The sequence below is a fragment of the Bos indicus x Bos taurus genome, chromosome 8 (genome assembly GCF_003369695.1).
Source record: "Bos indicus x Bos taurus breed Angus x Brahman F1 hybrid chromosome 8, Bos_hybrid_MaternalHap_v2.0, whole genome shotgun sequence".
Lineage (NCBI taxonomy): Eukaryota > Metazoa > Chordata > Mammalia > Artiodactyla > Bovidae > Bos > Bos indicus x Bos taurus.
The window spans coordinates 98,569,828-98,591,438 of NC_040083.1; the positions used below are offsets into that span (position 1 = coordinate 98,569,828).

The following is a 21,611-nucleotide window of genomic DNA, read 5'->3' on the forward strand; positions in this document are numbered from 1 at the left end:
TCCGACACACTATCAACACAAGTTCCATCACCCTCACTTCTCTCAGTGGACGTGGCCTGTACTGGGCAGAACTGTTTGTGTCCTCCTTGTGCACACTTTGCTATGACACTCAGATAAAACATAATACAGAATGAACGATCTGCTGTTCATCATACCTGCTGGCCAGTCACCTGAAATGTCTCCTCTGCGTGTAGACAGGTTATTTCAAGAGGTTCTGTCCCAGATACATGTCTCAACAATCGACAGGTCTACAAGAAAAATTTTTATAGTTCAGCTTTCTCCTTCTTCGCAATATATAGCATCATTTTATAATTAATAAAGAAAATAAAACAGGGCTTCCCTGGTGGCTCAGCGGTAACAAATCCATGTCAATGCAGGAGACACAGGTTAGATCCCTGATCCAGGAAGATCCCACATGCTGTGGAGCAACTAAACACTGAGCCTGTGCTCTAGAGCCCGGGAGCCACAACTACTGAGCCCACCTACTGTAATTACTGAAGTCCGTGCGCCCTAGAGCCTGTGCTCTGCAACAAGAGAAGCCACAGAAAATGAAAAGCTTGCACACCATAAATAGAGAAAAGCTCACGTGCAGCAATGAAAACCCGGCACAGCCAAACTAAATATAAATAAAATTACAAGAAAATAAAACATTAAAACCTAAAAAATAAATTTGTAATCAATGAGATTATATTATACTGATTCCAAATAGATTCTAGGAGCAAAACTGGAACAAATAAGGGTTGAGCATACAAACTATTGTTTCTACTTCCCATCTGAACACTGTAAGGTGGTAACAAAATATAAGAGCCAGGAGAAATACTGAGACTTCCCTGGTGGTCCAGTGGTTAACACTCCATACTACCAATGCATAGGGCATAGGTTCAATCTCTGGTGAGGACACATGCCACACGGCACGGCCAAGAAAAAAAGAACCAGGAGGAACCCTGAAAGATTTTGTAATGCCCGCATATTTTATGTATGAAGAAACGTGGTTCAGAGGAGGACCTACCCACGATCTCTCAGCTGAACTACGTCAGCTGCCACAAGCTACACATTCTTTCTGATAACAAACAACACTTCTGTCAATTAGCACACCTTTTACTGGAAAGAAACCTGGAGTAGGCAGACTGATACAATGAATAAAGAGTCTGTATCAGCAAAAAATATTGAAAATCTTGAGGCTTAACAGTCTGAACTGAGCTGATCCAGTCTATTTCTGTCTGAACTGGTGTATTCCAGTCTTGGAGAAGGCAACGGCAACCCACTCCAGTACTCTTGCCTGGAAAATCCCATGGACGGAGGAACCTGATAAGCTGCAGTCCATGAGGTCGCTAAGAGTCGGACACGACTGAACGACTTCACCTTCACTTTTCACTTTCATGCATTGGAGAAGGAAATGGCAACCCACTCCAGTGTTCTTGCCTGGAGAATCCCAGGGACGGGGGAGCCTGGTGGGCTACCGTCTGTGGGGTCACACAGGGTCAGACATGACTGAAGCGACGTAGGAGCAGCAGCAGCAGCAGCATTCCAGTCTAGATCAATCTGATGCAGTCTGAATCACTGTATTCTGGTCTACACGTCTGGACTGGTCTATACTGGTCTACACCAGTCTTTATTTAAAATCTGTAGTATTCTGATCTGACCAAAAATTACAGAGAGTTCAGATCAGTTGCTCAGTCGTGTCCAACTCTTTGCAACCCCATGAACCGCAGCACGCCAGGCCTCCCTGTCCATCACCAACTCCCCAGCTCCCAGAACCCACCCAAACCCATGTCCATTGAGTCGGTGATGCCGTCCAACCATCTCATCCTCTGTCGTCCCCTTCTCCTCCTGTCTTCCATCTTTCCCAGCACCAGGGTCTTTTCAAATGAGTCAGCTCTTTGCATCCGGTGGCCAAAGTATTGGAGTTTCAGCTTTAACATCAGTCCTTCCAATGAATATTCAGGACTGATTTCCTTTAGGATGGACTGGTTGGATCTCCTTGCAGTCCAAGGGACTCTCAAGAGTCTTCTCCAACACCACAGTTTAAAAGCATCAATTCTTCAGTGCTTAGCTTTCTTATAGTCCAATCTCACATCCGTACATAACTATTAGAAAAACTATAGCCTTGACTAGACGGACCTTTGTTCACAAAGTAATGTCTCTGCTTTTCAATATGCTGTCTAGGTTGGTTATAACTTTCCTTCCAAGAGTAAGCGTCTTTTAATTTCATGGCTGCAATCACCGTCTGCAGTGATTTTGGAGCCCAGAAAAATAAAGTCAGCCACTGTTTCCACTGTTTCCCCATCTATTTCCCATGAAGTGATGGGACCAGATGCCATGATCTTAGTTTTCTGAATGTTGAGCTTTAAGCCAACTATTTCACTCTTCTCTTTCACTTTCATCAAGAGGCTCTTTAGTTCTTCTTCACTTTCTGCCACAGGAATGGTGTCATCTGCATATCTGAGGTTATTGGTATTTCTCCCTGCAATCTTGATTCCAGCTTGTGCTTCTTCCAGCCCAGCGTTTCTCATGATGTACTCTGCATATAAGTTAAATAAGCAGGGTGACAATAAACAGCCTTGACAGACTCCTTTTCCTATTTGGAACCAGTCTGTTGTTCCACGTCCAGTTCTAACTGTTGCTTCTTGACCTGCGTACAGATTTCTCAAGAGGCAGATCAGGTGGTCTGGTATTTCCATCTCTTTCAGAATTTTCCAGTTTATTGTGATCCACACAGTCCAAGGTTTTGGCATAGTCAATAAAGCAGAAATAGATGTTTTTCTGGAACTCTCTTGCTTTTTCCATGATCCAGTGGATGTTGGCAATTTGATCTCTGGTTCCTCTGCCTTTTCTAAAACTAGATTGAACATCTGCAAGTTCACAGTTCTCTTTTAATAATTAAAATTTCAATCATCCTCAAATTAGTTCCTCATGCATTTAAAATGCCTTCACTAATAAAAAGAAGATTGAATTTGTAAATTACAAGCTTCCTTGATTTAATCTCAATTATTTAAAAAGCAGAAAGAAAGAAATAGCACAACCACTATGACTCATTAATATATCAGCATTACAAAAACTAGTTATAGTAGTTGCACAACTTTGTAATTTTTTAAAACGCCCTTGGTGTTATTCAGTTTTTCTTAGTGAAATCCGTTTGTATTGTTTATTCTTTAATTTGCTCTTCATTGCCTGCCTTGCAACAGAACATGTGTTTGCAATTGTACTTAGCAAAATTCATGATCTTAACATTGTACACTGAAGTCAATGTGCCTTCCTGGCACAAAACAGCCAGTATGCAGTTTTCTAATGTTTGGGGTTTCTGCCTCAATTGACAATATTGAAAAATATGTATTAGCCAAGCAAAACCACTATCTCAAAAACATGTTGAAAATTACTCCAACTTGTCAAAGCCAATTCAAATTCTCTTCCCAGTCCAATTCCCAGGATCATTTTGTATGTGAAACAGGAAAAGTTGAATTTGATTACAACCATATGCAGAAGGAATCAAGAAATCATATATTTGTTGTTGTTGTTCAGTTAGTCAGTCATATCTGACTCCTTGCAGCCCCATGGATTGCAGCATGTCAGGCTTCTCTGTCCTTCACCATCTCCCAGATTCTGCTCCAACTCATGTCCAGTGAGTCAGTGATGCTATCCAAAACACATCTCATCCTCTGTCATCCCCTTCTCCTCCTGCCTTCAACCTTTCCCAGCATCAGAGTCTTTTCCAATAAGCTGGCTCTTCCCATGAGGTGGCCAAAGTATTGGAGCTTCAGTATCAGTCCTTCCAATGAATATTCAGGGTTGATTTCCTTTAGGATTGACTGGTTTGAGCTCCTTGCTGTCCAAGGGACTCTCAAGAGTATAGTCAATATTATAGATGATTTTCCTTTCAAAGAATTTGTCTTTCTTTTTCCATCATTTATCCCACCTCACCTGTTCTGAATAAGTCATTCATCAATACATGAGCAGTTTAATTAGAGTTATATAACACATTTTAAAAATCCTTCTCATTCTCACCGTATCATTCTCACCTTGGAGACAGAACAACACTAATGGAAGAAATCTAATTCTGTCCCTCGTGCAGGCCCAGCAACTTGGCATTCTGCTCAATGTCAGTCTATTTTCTATGATTTATTATGTTTATGTGCCAATTACAGCAGTCTTCTAACTATGGTGCCCAGTGGTTGTTAATCCAGTTCTAACAAAAGGGCATGATTCCATCCTTGAAGTTCACTATAGAAGTAAATTCCCTTAAGAAAAAAGCCAATTTTATTCCACACCGAAATTCAGAAGGACTCTAACAAGGTTATATACAAGATGAGAAACATGACTGTAATGTTACCCTGACCCAGTACTGATGCCAGGCACTACAAACTGCTTCAAAGTGAGAGCCGTAAAATTCCTGGCAAAACTTAAGAGAACAAAAACAAAGCAACGGCATTGGGGGAAATAAAGGCAGGTTGTTCAGAATAAACAATATGATTTCCACCCATAAAATCACCCCAGAGTCCAGTGCATTTAACATTTATGCTGCTGCTGCTAAGTCGCTTCAGTCGTGTCCAACTCTGTGCGACCCCACAGATGGTAGCCCACCAGGCTCCCCCGTCCCTGGGATTCTCCAGGCAAGAACACTGGAGTGGGTTGCCATTTCCTTCTCCAATGCATGAAAGTGAAGAGTGAAAGTTAAGTCACTCAGTCGTGTCCGACTCTTAGCGACCCCATGGACTGCAGCCTACCAGACTCCTGCGTCCATGGGATTTTCCAGGCAAGAGTACTGGAGTGGGGTGCCATTGCCTTCTCCGTAACATTTATGAGCATTATCTAAAAGAGGTAGAGAATGAGATGGTTGGATGGCGTCACCAACTCAATGGACATGAGTTTGAGCAAACTCCAGGAGATAGTGAAGGACAGGAAAGCCTGGTATGCTGCAGTCCATGAGGTCGCAAAGAGTTGGACACAACTTAGCAAGTTTTACAGCATGTTCGAGTTCTTCCAGAAGAAAGATGGAGCTGCCCTATAAAAGCCTATTTGTGAGGTTTGAGGAGCCTCTTTGGAAAACATTCAACTTAAGTGGAAAAGCATGAAAAGTTGTAGTAGTAGTAATAACCAACACTGAGAGAATGCATCAGCGTTTCTGGCAACTAAATGAAGAACTAGGACTAGGACTTTGCAATAAAGCAATTTCGAACTTTTTTCTATCTGAACCCCTTACTGATAGTAGTAGCCTGTGTTTCTAGTTCTTAGAATATTTGTGTCAGTATCCAGAAATTTAAAAATCTACTTTTTTGAGATATAATTCATAGAAAACAAAATGCATCCATTTTGAACTCTTGAAAAAAATAATCTTGAGGCTTAAAACAGAAAATTAGGGAAAAAAAAATTTTTTCATGTTTTAAAAAGACTTGCTGCAGGATTCCTACAATTAGCAAGTTTGCCTATGGTCATAATTCTTGGTTTACAAACAAAACAGCATCAAATCTATTTTTAAAAGGAGATGTATTTACAGTGATTTTAAGAATGCTCTCTAGTAACTCAAACTGGTACTCTGTGGCAGCCTAGAGGGATGGGATGGGGTGGGAGGTGGGACGGAGGTTCAAGTGGAAGGGGAATACCTATGGCTGATTCATGTTGATGTATGGCAGAGACCAACACATTGTAATAAAACAATTATCCTTCAATCAAAAATAAACAAACAGAATGCTCCCTAGTAGTTTTCAGATATTAAAAAATAAAGGAGAAGAAGCTAGTTTAATTCATCTGAAAGTTCCTTTTAACCATTAGTACGTGAGATTCAGTGAGCAGGGTAATATTAACAGATAACATGTAGACAGCTAGGTGGTTCATATCTGTGCATTAATGTACACGTTGGCTAACACATACTTCATACATATATGTATGTGTGTGTGTGTGTTTGTATATATTCTTCATATGTACATGGGCTAATATACATTTCTTTACTAGCAGATATCTGACATTCTCAGTAGTAGAAGTCTTACAATATCAATCAATAATTGGAATTATAACAAAAGGGGTAAACAAAGCACCAATGACACGTAACAAAGATTTGGGCAGGAGGATTCAGAGAACAAATACTGTATTGAGTGTTCTCTTTTGTCCTTCCGTGTCCATTCTTCTTCCTTCTTGGGAGACTGACCTGTGTGGTCCGCAGCTGTGTTTGGCTGTGGAAGCCCCAGCACTAGAGCAGCAGGAATGAGGAGGGTAAGGGTCTTTATTCTCACGCTCTTTCCCTGGAGGTTGCCTGGAGCTGTCTCTGTTTAGTCCCTAGGTTCTTGAAGGACTCCATGCCCTTCCAATTTCCCAAACCACTCACTCCCCATGTTACTTTGGTCGTAGAAGCAGAATCAGCTCTGCTATCACTCACCCCAATTCCTGTACTCTCATGGTTTCCCCACACCCTATCCATGCAACTGTAAACAGCTCCTTTATTAAACCTTCTTAAAATTAACCTAATTTGAATGTGCTGTCTCTTTTTCCTGTTGAGATTCAAAAGATTCAGATACAAACAAGGTCATGAGATGTATCTCCACTGCTCTACTCCAAGATTTAACCTCCCTGATGGAATAAGGAAGAAGATTAAGAAGTGCATTTGTGCAATACTATAAAGCAATTATTTTCCAATAAAATTTTTTTTAAAAAAGAAGTGCCCTTGCGGGTTCTAGCACTTTTTATTGTTTTTAGAGGCCAAACTTGTAAGAGCAGAACAGAAAAACATGATATTTTTAAAAGTCCAAAGGCAAGAAAGAAAACGCTCTTATGAGTAAGCCAAAAACTGTGTTTGTGTTAATATTCCCTGATGACAGTACAGCTTTCATTAAACTAACTTTTCTTTAACAAGCAACCTATTACTCACCTCAACAAGCCGCTCTTTCTGTTCAGAGAGTTTGCAGGCATATTCAGCCAAACCTTCTAAATTTCCTTCTACTCCAGTAAGTTTTAATGCTTTTAGAACCACATGATCAGCATGGTATTTTAACAGATCTGCTGCCAGCTGAGCTGCTGTACTATGAAGCTGCAGATGTGGGGGGCGAAACAAAGACAACAAACAACAAGGTTTTGTGATGAAAAACCTCACGAGAACTTTAAAAACTAAAGAGCAGCAACCTCAGATCATGCCCACCTGATCTGCTGAGGGGGAAAGGGTCAAGTTTCCTGTGGTAACAGTAGAACTGCAAAGCCCCGGGAGCTTGCAACTTCTCCCAAGGGCAGGAAGGAGAACTGACATCTTTGAGTCCCCTGGTGTTGGCAGTTATCCTGTTTGCAGAAGATGAACTGGTCACCCTGGCAGAGTAGCCTGGACCTCTTTTCATCCTATTATCAACCAGCTCTTTCCCACACGGCTTCTCTCTTACCTCAACTGCTTCTGCTGCTCTTAAAGTTAGCGAAAACAGAACACTATGAAGAGACTGGCATTCTGTATACTAAGAGGACAATCAAACGGCAGTTCATGATCATCAATGTGTTTCTAAACAGACATTTGGGAAAGCACCATTGTGAGATACAGTCAAACATGTATTCAACAAATTTTCTTAAATACCTACGTCAGGAAAGGCACTAGCCTAAAGGCTGGACATGCATGAAAAGTAAGACGCAACATCTTCCTTCAGGGAGCTTATAGTTCATCTATATTGCCATCCAGAACTTTATGCTCTAACTCCTAGGTCACAGGAGAAATGAGGGATAAAATAATAATGAAAACCTCAAGGCTTTATTTAACATTAGGTGGAAGGGATTTTAAACATGGTTCACTCTCACTGAATATCTCTGTGTACAATCAACTCCAAAATCTTTTCTTCTCCTTATCTTGTCTTTAAAAAAAAAAAAAAGTTATGACAGGTTATTTTGGGCTCACTAGAAAGAGATCATTTTTAATCTGATTTTTAATTAAGCCTATTTGTACAAAGTGATTCTTTTTTTCCTGGAAGTAATCCAATGTCAATTCAGTTTACAGGACTCTGTACAAAATTAACAATAGGGTAGTCCGCACTCATGAACTCAAGTGAGAATAATTACAGTAAGAAACAAAGACATTAAAATGCATTTTCCTTTGGAAATTAAACAACGTAAGAATTCAAAAGATTTTGTTTAACCATCAGGGCCCTAGAAAATAACTAATGCCAACCCTTTATCTTACAGACTATGAAACAGGTCCCTAAAGACTGAGTGACTTGTTCAAGGTCACGTAAATCTTATAAATGATTCTAGAGACAACTTACAAACCCCAAGGGAAGAAGGGTGAATAAACATGAAGTTCCTGCTCTGTGCAAGGTACTGAAAGCAGATATTTCTGCTTTCAGTACACATTTATAGACATTATCTCCCTAATCTTTATACCCATTTCAGAGGTAAGGAAAATGAAGTTTATAGAACGCCACTCAATCTATCACAAAAAAATTTTACGTTCTACTGATAGTCTTAACAATAGTTTAGTTGAATAGGCTGGAAAAAAATGAGTAGGCTTGTTTTAAACCATAGAAAACCATATCCTTCTATGTTTAATAGGATGTTAAAATGAAGGTTTCAACAGAGGTCAATGAAACATCACCATACAATTTATATATGAAACTCCCCCAAACCAGCTCCCTTCTTTTGAGCCCTTGACTCTCTTAAAAAAATATAAAATTAGAGCTAAGTGAGAAGGAACAATTTTGGAAGGAAGATCTGTTTGGAGCACTGGCTCCCTCACTGTGAGTTCCCCTCTAGGCACACACATAGCAGAGGAACAGGCAGACAGGAGGTTACAAAGTAAAGGGGTGGTCGGGGGAGGCACCAGCAGAGCCTCTGAAGAGCACACTCGGGGCTTAATGACAGACAAAGTCAGCTTTAAACACCTTCTGAGCCCAGTGCATCTCATAAGGGCACTGGTCACTAAGAACTTCTACCTCTCTACTTCCTCTCTTCTCTTCCTGTGCCAGAGCCTGGCAAAGATCTGGAACAGAAGCTAGATAATAGAGGATGAAGGGCCTGAAAGAGACAAGAGACCACACCTCCCCCAAAAGCCCTAGGGGTGCAGGACAGAGGAGTGGGGAACAGAGGGGAAGTCATACAACTGAACAAACCAAAATACTGATGAATATATTGGAATGGACATTCTCATTTTTAACTGAGATTGTGTCTTATGACCTAAAGCAGGGATTGGTGAACATTTTCTGCAGAGGGCCAGAGAGTAAGTAATTAGATTTTTCAGGCCACCCAGTCACAACTGCCCAAATCAAATGGGCAGAACTATGTCCCCCAAACTTCATTTATAAAAACAGCCTGGCTGTAGTTCACAAACCCCTGACTTAAGGTGACTTTCAGTTACCTAAAAGTAACCACTAAACGATTAAGTTTTCATTCAGGGAACAGGGAAATCGTAATCAAAAGAATATTTTTAAAAATCAACTTCATTAAGGTACCGTTTACATATAACAAAATGTACCAAGGGTACAGTTTGATAGTTTTGATATTTACACCCAAGTAACTATCACCATAATCAATATTTATGACATTTCCATTACCCCCAAAAGTTCTCCCAAGCCCCTCTGTAGTAAATATTCCCCCTACATATGACCTCAGGTAGTCACTGATCTGGTTTCTGTCACTGTAAATGGATTTGGCCTTTTAAAAAATTTTTTCTAAATAGAATCTCACACACACACACAACCTTTGTGTCTGACTTCTTTCACTCAGTGTTGCATTTAAGCAATCCATCCATATTCTTACTCGTATCAATAGTGTTCCTTTTCATTGCTGAATAGTATTTGGCATAGTTACATGGTTATACCAAACTTCATTTATAAATTTCCTTGTTGATGGAAATTTAGATTGTTTCCAGTTTGGGGCTGTTATAAACATTTGTGTACAATTTTTGAGGATGATGGCCCCAATAAAACAATCGCTTCAAAAAAACTAGGGCAAAGGAAAACTTTTAAATAACATTCTCTGGGCACAGGAACATCCTAATTCTAAGGCACGTTGTACATGCTGTACAACATGACAACTTGCAAAGAATTAAAAGAGGCTAGGCTTCCAACTATACTTACCTCTTTCTTAAGTTCATTGAGATTGTGACTGATTTTCAATATAGTGAGTTCCAGTTCTTCAGCGATGCTTTTTGTTTTCCTGCTTTGCTAAAAAAATTTAAAAGTACATGTGAAGAGTTATCTTTTTCATCTAGCAATTCCAATTGTACTCTAACTACAAATAACAATAACATTTTAATACCATTCTGTGAACTATATGAAAAGTATATTTTAAAAATTCACCTGTTTATGTTAAAGTGGCAAGGAGAATATTTAGTTACATTTTTCAACTCTAACTTTTAAATACTGGAATTTTTAAAATCTAATTTTCTTTAATAAATTTATCATGGCTAAAACTAATCTGTTTTATCTTCTGCCTGGAATGCTCATCTCTTCATTCTTAACCTAATCAAAAATTAAAACCCTATTCAATCTTCAAATCCTTACAGAAATTTCTGTTTCTTAGAAAGGCCTTCTTTGATCACACAATCCTGACTAGACCCTCTTCTTACCCTCTCTAACCTTTTCTCAAAGTAATCATCTTAATTTGCAATTACATGTGTAGTTTTTATTTTATTTTTTTGTTTAAAGTTTATTTTGCTCACTAGGCTTTGATAAGCTCTGTGAAGGCTGGGATCACACGTATTTTGTTCACCAATGAGTGCATTATACCTGGCACAGCAAATGCAAGGTAGCAGGTATTCAATTCTTTGAATGAATAAATTCCAGCTAAATGTCAATCTCTTCATGAAGCTTCTAGATTCCTCTTGCTCCTTCAAACGCTCTCCACATATGATCTGTCCCTTCTCTTGGGACACTTACAAAGTTTTTCAGACTTGTCTCATACCTTCTCACATCTTTCTACATTGCAAAATTCTTGCAAAAATTTTATTTAATTCATCTTTAGATTTCTGATGCCTGGCATATAAAAGGCACTGAGCAATAATAACTGCTAAAAAGGATAAATGAATGAACAACAGAATCAGAGATCCAAGTGCTGTGAAACATGTGAAAGGTGATACCTGCACATTTAAGTACTGATAGAACTGGATTCCCAACGCAAAGAGTGTTTCCTCACAGAAACTCTTTATATTGCATGTTGGGCATAAAATTTATCTCTGAAGCAATCTCCACTTCAGATTAGATACCACATAGATAATTCAAGTCAAGCTGAACACAAAATACTGCTTTTATTCCTGACATCATTTTACCCGATGCCAAGAAATTCTGAGGGAAATCACTGACTTATCCCAGTCTTCATTCATAAACCCATCTCTTCACAAGGAGGCAGACTGCTGGGTCCTCAGGCGCCTTCACCCTTCATCTTCGGCCTGAGCTTATGTCCATGACTTCCAGATTTGTATGCTGTAAATCATGGTAAATGCATTCTTGACATAGCCTAGGTCTAAGCAACAAATAAATGGTGCCAGAGACATGAGTCAGGGCTCTATCCTTCAAATCTGTGATCCACCCTCTGTCAGAGACTGGACGCATACTGCCTTATGTTGTACCGCTGCTGCCAGTCCTGGCCACTGTTGCCCACATAACTTCCATGTTGAAGCACATCAGCAGCCTATTCAAGGCTTTTTAAGTGGCTGCCCACCAATCTGAGACCAGGAATCTGTGCCAGGGTGAAAAATCTTTCACCTGCCAGCTGGATCTACCCTTGCATCTGAACCTCCCTGAGTTTTCCAAATCCTTGTGTCTGTAAATCAGGTGTCCTCAGAATTAAGAACTGTGCACATCTGAAAGAACCCAGCAGTAAGACTCAGGACCCAAGAATCTCTAGATAGGGGTTCTACTACTCTGATCTTTACTCTGAAGAAGCACTTTGGGAGGGATTTTCCAGAGGTGATTTTGGTGGACGAGAGGGGACAACAGGGTGAACTAGTGAGGGTGACTCAGAATCCAACTGGTCAGGGTGAAAAACAACAGGCCGAGAGATGTCAAGTAGCGTGAATGTTGGATGGTCAAGCAGGAGGCAGAAAAGGGATGCGATACCCTTGTCCCATTCTGGACCACATTCACACTCCTGATGATTCGGTACCCGCATAACTCTCAGAACTTTAGGGCAAAGCAGTCACAGAGGATTTACTTTGATGAAATAAAGTTCTTACAGCTTGAATCCACACAGAAACTAACTGCTGCAATTCCATCCTCGCCTGAGCTGACAGTTCCAGGATGCGTTCTCTGTGCTCATGGCTGGTGTAGGCACAATCAGTGAAGTCCTCCATGCGCTCCAAGAGAGCTTCCAACATCGCTGAGAGAGTCTCTTTTGACTGAAAACAAAGATTCTCCCGAAGAGTTTCAATATTCATCTGAGAACAAAAAGGATATACATCCACAGGAGTCAACATTCCCACCTAACCAGATGTGCTGTACTCTCCTCCCAGGGCCCAAGAAGAAGCTTGCAATTTCTTTCCCTGTCTGAAAGCTCAGGAGAAATACAACCTCCAACAAACCTCCAACAGAAGTTTGTGAACAAACTTTAATGTCCACAAACTCAGGGGGCCCACGTTGCTCAAGAGCCAACAGTAGCTGTGCAGAGCTTCATTCCGACAGCTGTCAACAAAACACTTCTATACGGTCAGTGAAAGAACGTGATCATGTAGCAACTGGTAGGAAAATGAACCTACCTCCAGATAAAGGATTTGTTATCTGAGAAAATGCCAAGGCAAAGTCCTGGAAGATGTTACAGCCAAAAACGACTATGTGTTGAGCCCAGGGGGAAGGGTGTGGAGGGTGTGGGGTACAGTAAGAGCTGGGAAAGGCGTCAATTTTCCCTTCATTAATTCAGCGAAACTGGTCTCCCTACATTTTGTTTCATGTCCCCATCAGACCTCCCTGATCAAAACATTCTCTACCAGGGGGCCTGGATAATCTTCCTAAAATGTATACCTTCAGATATTGCCCCCTCCCTCTAATTGGTTCCCCACCACCAATAAAACCAAGCCCAGACTTGTACCGCCTAGCACAAACCCTTCCAGGGTCTTGTCTTTATGTCTTTCCAACAGTCCCTCTCACCTTTCTGAGTTTCTAAACCTCCTTTCACTCCAGCCATCCTGTGCTTAGAGTTCCCTGAATGTGTGATGAACACATGCCCATTAGGGCAACCTTCTCTCTCTCAGCTGTCTGAGATGTGCCATGCCACTTCAGCCTTAGCCCTTCAACCTCTAGCCCCTGAAATATCCCATAGAAACAACCTGGGCTAAGAGGCACTAAGTGGTGATGATCACGACTGTGGGCAAAATTCTTGTGCAGATAAAGATAACATACAATCGCTTCATACTTCAAGGTCTTTTCACAACAATTATTTCAAATTGATCCTTATTATAAGACCCATTTTTAACAGGACCCATGCAAATACCAAGATTTGGAAAGGTCAAGAGGCTACCGGGAAGTATAGCTTCCCCTTCTCTCGGCCCAAGTTATCTCCAGTAATCACTCTGTCCTATGGAGACAGGATTGGTTTTTTTAAGCCAGGAAAGAACACAGATAAAACTGAAGTATGGAACTGACAAGGAGAACCTGAGAATTTGAGGATTTAAAGATAACTACAACATAAAAATCAGCCCACAAACCATTTAAGGTTTTTTATTTTCCCTTTAAAGAGAATCATATACGGCTTTTAAAACAGTAACTTAGTAGCATTTTTATGAAAGCCATTCATTTGCAGGTTTTCATAAGATCTGTCCATATATTCAAAGTAATGAATACATCCAGTTTCCCTCTACAGATGCAAAGAAGATCACCACCAACTGAGAGAGTGTATTCAAAACAGCTCTCTGTGCAGAATGCCTGCTGGCGAAAGGTCAACAGCAGCCACAGGTACCACACTGGTCTAGTTAACCCGGAACCAGAAATGCAGTGCCCGGCGGCCAGAGACCTGGCTTTACATTGACTGGTTTCCCTAATGGTCCTTTGACCTCTCTCCTTTTGGCCTTAACAAAAACAAGGGATTAGAAAAATAAGCCCTAAGATTCCTTTCAGTAATAAAGACTCTGAAAGAATGGCTGGTCCCTGGAGCTTCCTTCCTCTCAGGAAGAGACACGGGGTAAGACGGACAGCATGTAAACAAAGCCAGAGGTGTAAACCCAAAGGTCATGGACTCTGGGATCGGAGTCCTGGTTCTAAACAAGGGTTCTATCACATATTAGCTTTCCTCCTCAAAAACATGGGTACAATAATATTCACCTAAAAGGGAAGTTTAGAGAACAAATGAGAAAATATTGAGAACAAGTGTTCCATTTTTCTCTTTCACCCCATGTCCGACCGTTACACAATTAAAAGTCAAAGTGCAGGATTTCCCTGGTGGTCCAGAGGTTAAGACTCTGCTTCCAATGGGATACAGTTTTGATTCCTGGTCAGGGAACTAATATCCCACGTGTTGTGTGGCTCAGCCAAAAAAAAAAAGTCCAAGTGCCAGTAAAATGGAAAGAATACCATTCCTGCTGCAATTCTGGCTGCTGGAGACGTAGGTAACCCTTAGCGTATTAGAGAGCTTCTCAGGGTCCAAGTTTTCCCATCCATTAAATAACACAGGCCTATTAGACACACTAGTAAAGTAATGCTCAAAATTCTCCAAGCCAGGCTTCAGCAATATGTGAACCGTGAACTTCCTGATGTTCAAGCTGGTTTTACAAAAGGCAGAGGAACCAGAGATCAAATTGCCAACATCCACTGGATCATGGAAAAAGCAAGAGAGTTCCAGAAAAACATCTATTTCTGCATTATTGACTATGCTAAAACCTTTGACTGTGTGGATCACAATAAACTGTGGAAAATTCTGAAAGAGATGGGAATACCAGACCACCTGATCTGCCTCTTGAGAAATTTGTATGCAGGTCAGGAAGCAACAGTTAGAACTAGACATGGGACAACAGACTGGTTCCAAATAGGAAAAGGAGTACGTCAAGGCTGTATATTGTCACCCTGCTTATTTAACTTATATACAGAGTACATCATGAGAAACGCTGGGCTGGAAGAAGCACAAGCTGGAATCAAGATTGCAGGGAGAAATATCAATAACCTCAGCTATGCAGATGACACCACCCTTAAATGACAGAAAGTGAAGAGGAACTCAAAAGCCTCTTGATGAAAGTGAAAGTGGAGAGTGTAAAAGTTGGCTTAAAGCTCAACATTCAGAAAACGAAGATCATGGCACCCGGTCCCATCACTTCATGGGAAATAGATGGGGAAACAGTGGAAACAGCGTCAGACTTTATTTTTCTGAGCTCCAAAATCACTGCAGATGGTGACTGCAGCCATGAAATTAAAAGACGCTTACTCCTTGGAAAGAAAGTTATGACCAACCTAGATAGCATATTCAAAAGCAAAAACATTACTTTGCCAACAAAGGTCCGTCTAGTCAAGGCTATGGTTTTTCCAGTGGTCATGTATGGATGTGAGAGTTGGACTGTGAAGAAGGCTGAGCACCAAAGAATTGATGCTTTTGAACTGTGGTGTTGGAGAAGACTCTTGAGAGTCCCTTGGACTGCAAGGAGATCCAACCAGTCCATTCTGAAGGAGATCAGCCCTGGGTGTTCTTTGGAAGGAATGATGCTAAAGCTGAAATTCCAGTACTTTGGCCACCTCATGCGAAGAGTTGACTCATTGGAAAAGACTCTGATGCTGGGAGGGATTGGGAGCAGGAGGAGAAGGGGACAACAAAGGATGAGATGGCTGGATGGCATCACTGACTCGATGGACGTGAGTCTCAGTGAACTCCGGGAGTTGGTGATGGACAGGGAAGCCTGGCGTGCTGCGATTCATAGGGTCGCAAAGAGTCGGACACGACTCAGCGACTGATCTGATCTGATTAGATGACTTCCTAGGGTTTTCCCGACTAGGCACTGCACCTACCAAAGAGTGCTTGTCACCACCTCTCTGACGTGCAATGAGTTCTGCCCTAAAACTCATTTAGGGCAGATGGGGATTCTGGGGTCAGGCTGCTGACTTTCAAATCCTAACTCTGGCACTTTGTAGCTTGCAAGTTATTTAATTTCTGTTTCTCAGTCTCAACAGTACAATGCCATAATAATAATATTCTTGTGTGATGTACACATGCACATATTTAAAGCATTTAGGATGGGCACAGAGTAAGTGCTTGATAAATGTTAGTATGCATTATTGTTCATTAAAATTTTTAATTATAATTAATACTACTGCTATCACTACAGTCTCAAAGTATCAATTCTATAGCACAGGGAAGAGCAGGAATTCCAGAATTGATTTACTGTCTGTCATCAGATGCGGATGGTATGGTACTGCTCTACAGACTGTGAAGGGAAAGCCGTTCTGAACAGAGGACAGAAGGCTACAGCTAAACCATACAGCTAAACATGGCCAGGGTAACTACCATAACCCCACACTGGTATTCTCTGTACAAACTGCACTAAGCCTTATGTTACTGAATATTAAGTTTATACCCTATAAGTGTGTTAGTAACTCAGTCGTGTCTGACTCTTTGTGACCCCATGGACTATAGATCGCCAGGCTCCTCTATCCATGGAATTCTCCAGGCAAGAATACTGCAGTGGGTAGCCATTCCCTTCTCCAGGTAATCTTCCCAACCAAGGAATCAAACCTGGGTCTCTTGTATTGCAGGCAGATTCTTTACTATCTGGCCCAAAAGGGAACTTCCTTATATACTATAGCATTGTTTTAAAGACAAATATCTTGCTTTGTGAAGCGTCTGTATTCTAAAATACCATACAGAAGTATGAGTATTATTTATAATGTTTCTTTGAAATGGCAAGAAAAAAACAAAATATACTCTCTGTATTCTTACCTTGAATTCCTTAATCCCAGTAAAAACACTGATAGATGAAATGTCACTCTCTCCGTTTGGTTTGCATTCGGTTACAATTTCAATGACCTTATCCAATGCCACTTTCATCCGGTCAAATACTCCTTCTTTGTTTTTATGTGCTGACTCACAGTTGGGATGCCTGAGACAAGTCTTTGAAACAATTGAAAAATTTTATGGTAAGATTTGACCCATATCATAATACACAAAATCTTACAGAGAACATGCCATGCTAATAAAAATGGTTCTTTACCAAAATCTCCTGTGTCCCTGGCTCACCCAGCGCTTCTCCTCACTAAAGGTGGAAGCAGGATGAGTAAAGAGTAATAGCAAGTTTAAGTGAAACAGGCAGGGTACAAAACCGCATCTTTAGACTTTAACATGCTTACTTAAAATTGTTGGGAAAAAAAAAAACAAACCCTATATCTTCATCACGATTAAAATTTAAAATGTTGCCTAATATGTGCAAGAGCTAAAAAGAAGAATGAGGACAAATGGACAGATGTTTTATGACTGTGGAGGCATCTTTGATTTTCAAAAAATGATATAAAGGAGAAACTACTCCAGGGCCCAGCTGTGAACAGGGCCTTCCACGCAGGCTCCAGGGAAGCCTGTTTCTGTGCCTGCAGTGATCCTAGCACGGAAGCAATGTTCTGAGCAGAAAAGGCAATTCCCACAAAGTGCTAATGAGATGTTCAGCAGTGCACTCTTGAATTGTACCAATTTGCTGGCCTACTGCTGTATGGAATTACAAGCTCTTGATTGACAATTTTGCAAAAAGCAGAATAAGGACTGAGAGGTATGAAATTACAGAATAAACAAACTAAGGGCTGACTTAATACTCCACTGTTACTTAACAGATTCCAACTCGCCTAGTTTTTCTAGAGCATGTGTGCAGGCTCCCCAGCGAGATAGTGCAGGCCATGCAGGCACTGACCCTGTGTGACTGGCCTCCATTTGCAGCACCTAATAAGCCATTTTCTGCTTAGCTGCTCAATCAAAGCTGACTCACAGATTACCTGATGTTTGGACCAGGGATGGAAGTTAACTTTCTTGTTAAAGAATAACTGAAATTTGACTACTATAGCCTATATTCCAATTTATCACTTTCATCTTTTTAAAAAGTGAAATATATATAAATTATGTGCATTTAGGGTTTCTAATTAACTTACAACATAGTAAAACAAAACTTTTCTTACCTTTGAAGCTGTGAGCAGCATCATTGTACACTTTTCAAGAACGGACCTAGCTGCTGCCATTTTTGCCTTTTTCTTTTCATCCTTCAAATCCTAAAAATGGAATAAAACCACTGAGCTGCCTAGGATCATGCAAAAAACTCAATTTCTTGGGAAACCATTTATTCAAGAAAAACAATATTCAACAATTTAACTAACACTGCTTTTTGAAAAATAAAAACAGAATAAAGTTTAATAAAATGTCACCATTTCAGTGTAAATACATTAACACGACGGAGTAGAAACAGCTGCCCTCAGGGCGGCAGAGCCAAGAAGTTAGGCGGATAAGCTGTCACGCGGCTCACGTTCTGGTGGCCTGCACACCTGACATTCCTGTGCCCAGGTGAGGACACTTCGCTCCCAACCAGAAACAGCCATCCCATGCTTTACTTAATTAAAAGTGACTTATTTATTCAGCATTTGTGGACCATTATTTCCTTCAAATTAGACACTCAGAAGTCAACTCTTTCAGGAACCATGTCTGATTAACCCCATCTAAGTGCTTATTCATCTCAATGTGAATTTTTTTTTTTCAATCCTAAAGTTAGCCTATATGCTGCTCTAAAATATTAAGATGTTTCTTGGGTATATAATTTTCCCCAACTAGAATATAAACTCTGAAGTAGACACTGTATTTTGGTTTTTTTCATTTGGTTTCTCTTCATACAGCCTTCAATATGAAGGTGTGCTATCACAGAGGGTCCTCAAATCTTGCTGATTAAATCTACAATCAAATACTCTCATAATAGCTTGATTATAACCATCTAAATCAGAGGTCAGCAAAGATTTTCAATAAAAGGCCAGATAATAAGTTTTTGAGACTTTCTGGTTCATTTGGTCTCTGAAACAATGACTTAATTCTGCCAGTGTAGTATAAAAGCTAGCTTAGACAATACATAAACAAGTCAATATAGCTGTGTTATAATAACTTTACTTATAGACACTGAAATTTGGATTACATAAAATTTTCATAGTTGTTTTTTTTCTCATTTGCGAACTGGATGAAGTCTTTTCTTATAAATAAGAAAGACCTAAAGTTTGAAAATGGTTTGCCTTTTATTTAATAAATTAGAGTGGATGTAAAGTTATCTCTACAATAATATCACTCTCATTCACTTGCATCTCAACACAGCTTTCTTTAATAGGAAACAAAGTTATACCTAGTAAATGAAAAACTGCACAAAACCCCGAAGCTAATTCAGATCACAAGGTAACATTCCAAAGTCTGTGTCCTGCATGTGATTATCACCTATCAGGAGTAGCAATCAAAAATAAAAGTTGAGGTCACTGCTAAAATTTCCACCTATTCCTTGTCTTTAACATACTGAACGGGACTTCTGGCAAAAAAACCCTGTGGGTCTAGATGACAAGGCATCCAATGTATATACACAACACTTGTAAACCATACATTACACCACATATTGTAGGTGACAGCAAGTGATCAAAAAGATGGCATCTCAATCTGTTAGAGGGCTGGTCCACAGGACAAAAAAGAGGTCTCATTAACCCCGGATGTCCAAGAAGAACTAAGTGAAGCATATAATTCAGCCCGCCACTTTTCACGCCAAAAACCATCTTTCAACTCCAGCTACAAACCAGGAAAGTTCACACCCAAAACCAGTCTACAGGACTCTACCAGAGCATCTCAAGAAGAGGTCAATTATATATTTAACTTGACATGATAAAATCATGTACAAGTCCCCCAACAAGGAAAGGCAATCCTGGATACGATGTGGTCTTCTATCTCCCCTAAACTTCAGAACTTACAGTCTGAACTGGGGAACACTACTACAAAGAACCAACATCATGGTGCAGCTGAAAACTACAGGCTTTAGAATCAGACACAATTGAGTTCAATCTGCTAGAAAAGTCACCTTAGCAAAGTGTGTTATCCTCTGAAGTTCAGCCTCATGTGTGAAACAGTAATAACAATACCTACTTACACAGCTGTTTTGAGAGTCAAACAAGATCAGCTAACGTATAGCCAATGCAATAACCCAGTGCTTGGGTTATTACTATTAATGTAAAACAATTATAAAGATGTAACAATAGAATAATATATAACAAGTTACACAAAGAACAATAACAGAGATATGTAATAAAATATTACCAGGATATGTATGATGACTCATTTATTTGCCTGAACCCTTGTAGAAGAGTCAAATGGAAAATTCTGTAAAAAGAGGAAGTACTTGAACTGGGCCTTGAAGGCAAGTATGACCTTTCCCAGTGTGAGAGGTGGGAAAATATTTAACTATTATCTGTGAGCAACAAAAGACACACAGATCTATTTACTTTATCCTGGCTTCTTCAGGAAAGGCTTTTAAGAGCAAGATTATAGATTTAATAAGCAAGACAACCAATCCAAATGATCACAAAGATCACATCTCTAACCAAACTGAAAAGTATGCATGTATCTCAAGACTTGTAAATAGGGTAAACACATACATTTTGTCTATCTCCAGTTAGATGCGCAAACTCCACCATTTCATTTCCAAACTGACTGAATATTTGGACAAACTCTTGAAAGCTATTCACTTTCTCCAGTCTTTCCATAGTTGCAAGAACCTGCAAAAGAGATTATTTTATTTCAGGTTTAAATGTGAAAGAGACTAAGACATCAAGCCTGAGGCAACAGAGGAACAAAAGAGAAATTCTAAATTCTAGAGGAAAGTTGGGAAAGAGTCCCAGGAGAAGACAGAGAAGAAGGAGGGGCTCAGAGAAGTAGATTCAAAAGTTAGAGTCATCTAGGGAATGATCTCTTTTTAGGATAGGAAGTGGGCTTCCTTGAAAATTAAAGGAAAAAGTAAATGAAATGACTAAATATGCAAGAGCTCCCATTTATGTAACAAAGTCTGGAGAAGGTGGCAACTGGGCAGGGCGAAGGTGATCAAATCTTCAGAGAACGAAGACGGGGATGAGGATGAGATGATACAAGAAGCTTTAAGGTTCAGAGAACCAGAGCTGGGGAAGTCCCATCCTTCTCAGAAAGGTGGAAGACTGAGGAGAGGAAGGGAGATGGAGGACTTCAAGAGCAGGAAAAGTTTGAGTCAGTCAGAAACTGCTTGTGGTGAATAACTGTCAAGAAGTTTTGGGCAGCCAGGGGTGGATAGATGGCATGTTTGTAATACAGCCAACAGACAGTGTTATGTATTTTCTTGATATCAGAAATAAAGTAAATAGATGTGAAACATATTTTCAAATTCTTTTCTCTGAAATAACAGTACTGGATTAGTTTTAGTCAGACCAAGATAGGTAAAGAAAACACAGATATCCTGTGTGTACTTATTTTTAATGAGGCTATGATAGATGTTTGGCATGTTAATGGGCCCTGGCAGCTCAGGAAGTCCAGGCGACTATGGCAGATAAGGCAGATCCCACCACTGAGCAAAACCTCTGTCTTCCAGAGAGAGGAAGGTTTTTCTTATTCCTCTAGCACTGCCCGATCCATCTCTCTAAATTCGTTTTCTCTTCAATCTTACACTTTTCCAGGTAGTCTTGTCTTCAAACCAGTGGGAGGGTCCCTTCCCTGGCTGACTGCTCTCCCTGCCTCAGGGATTA

The 21,611-nt window shown here is 40.2% G+C and overlaps 1 protein-coding gene across 2 annotated transcripts in view; it reads right to left on the reverse strand.

The window, feature by feature from the left end:
* The window catches only part of CTNNAL1 (catenin alpha like 1), a 56,639-nt gene that overhangs the window by 17,413 nt on the left and 17,615 nt on the right, over window positions 1-21,611 (reverse strand). For both annotated transcript variants that reach the window (XM_027550457.1, XM_027550458.1), the window contains exons 4-10: window positions 20,499-20,618; window positions 18,015-18,104; window positions 16,798-16,968; window positions 12,125-12,325; window positions 10,029-10,115; window positions 6,857-7,015; window positions 156-248 (exon numbers count right to left, since the gene is read on the reverse strand). In XM_027550457.1, the coding sequence (XP_027406258.1) occupies window positions 156-248; window positions 6,857-7,015; window positions 10,029-10,115; window positions 12,125-12,325; window positions 16,798-16,968; window positions 18,015-18,104; window positions 20,499-20,618 (921 nt within the window). The remainder of the gene's footprint in view (window positions 1-155; window positions 249-6,856; window positions 7,016-10,028; window positions 10,116-12,124; window positions 12,326-16,797; window positions 16,969-18,014; window positions 18,105-20,498; window positions 20,619-21,611) is intronic.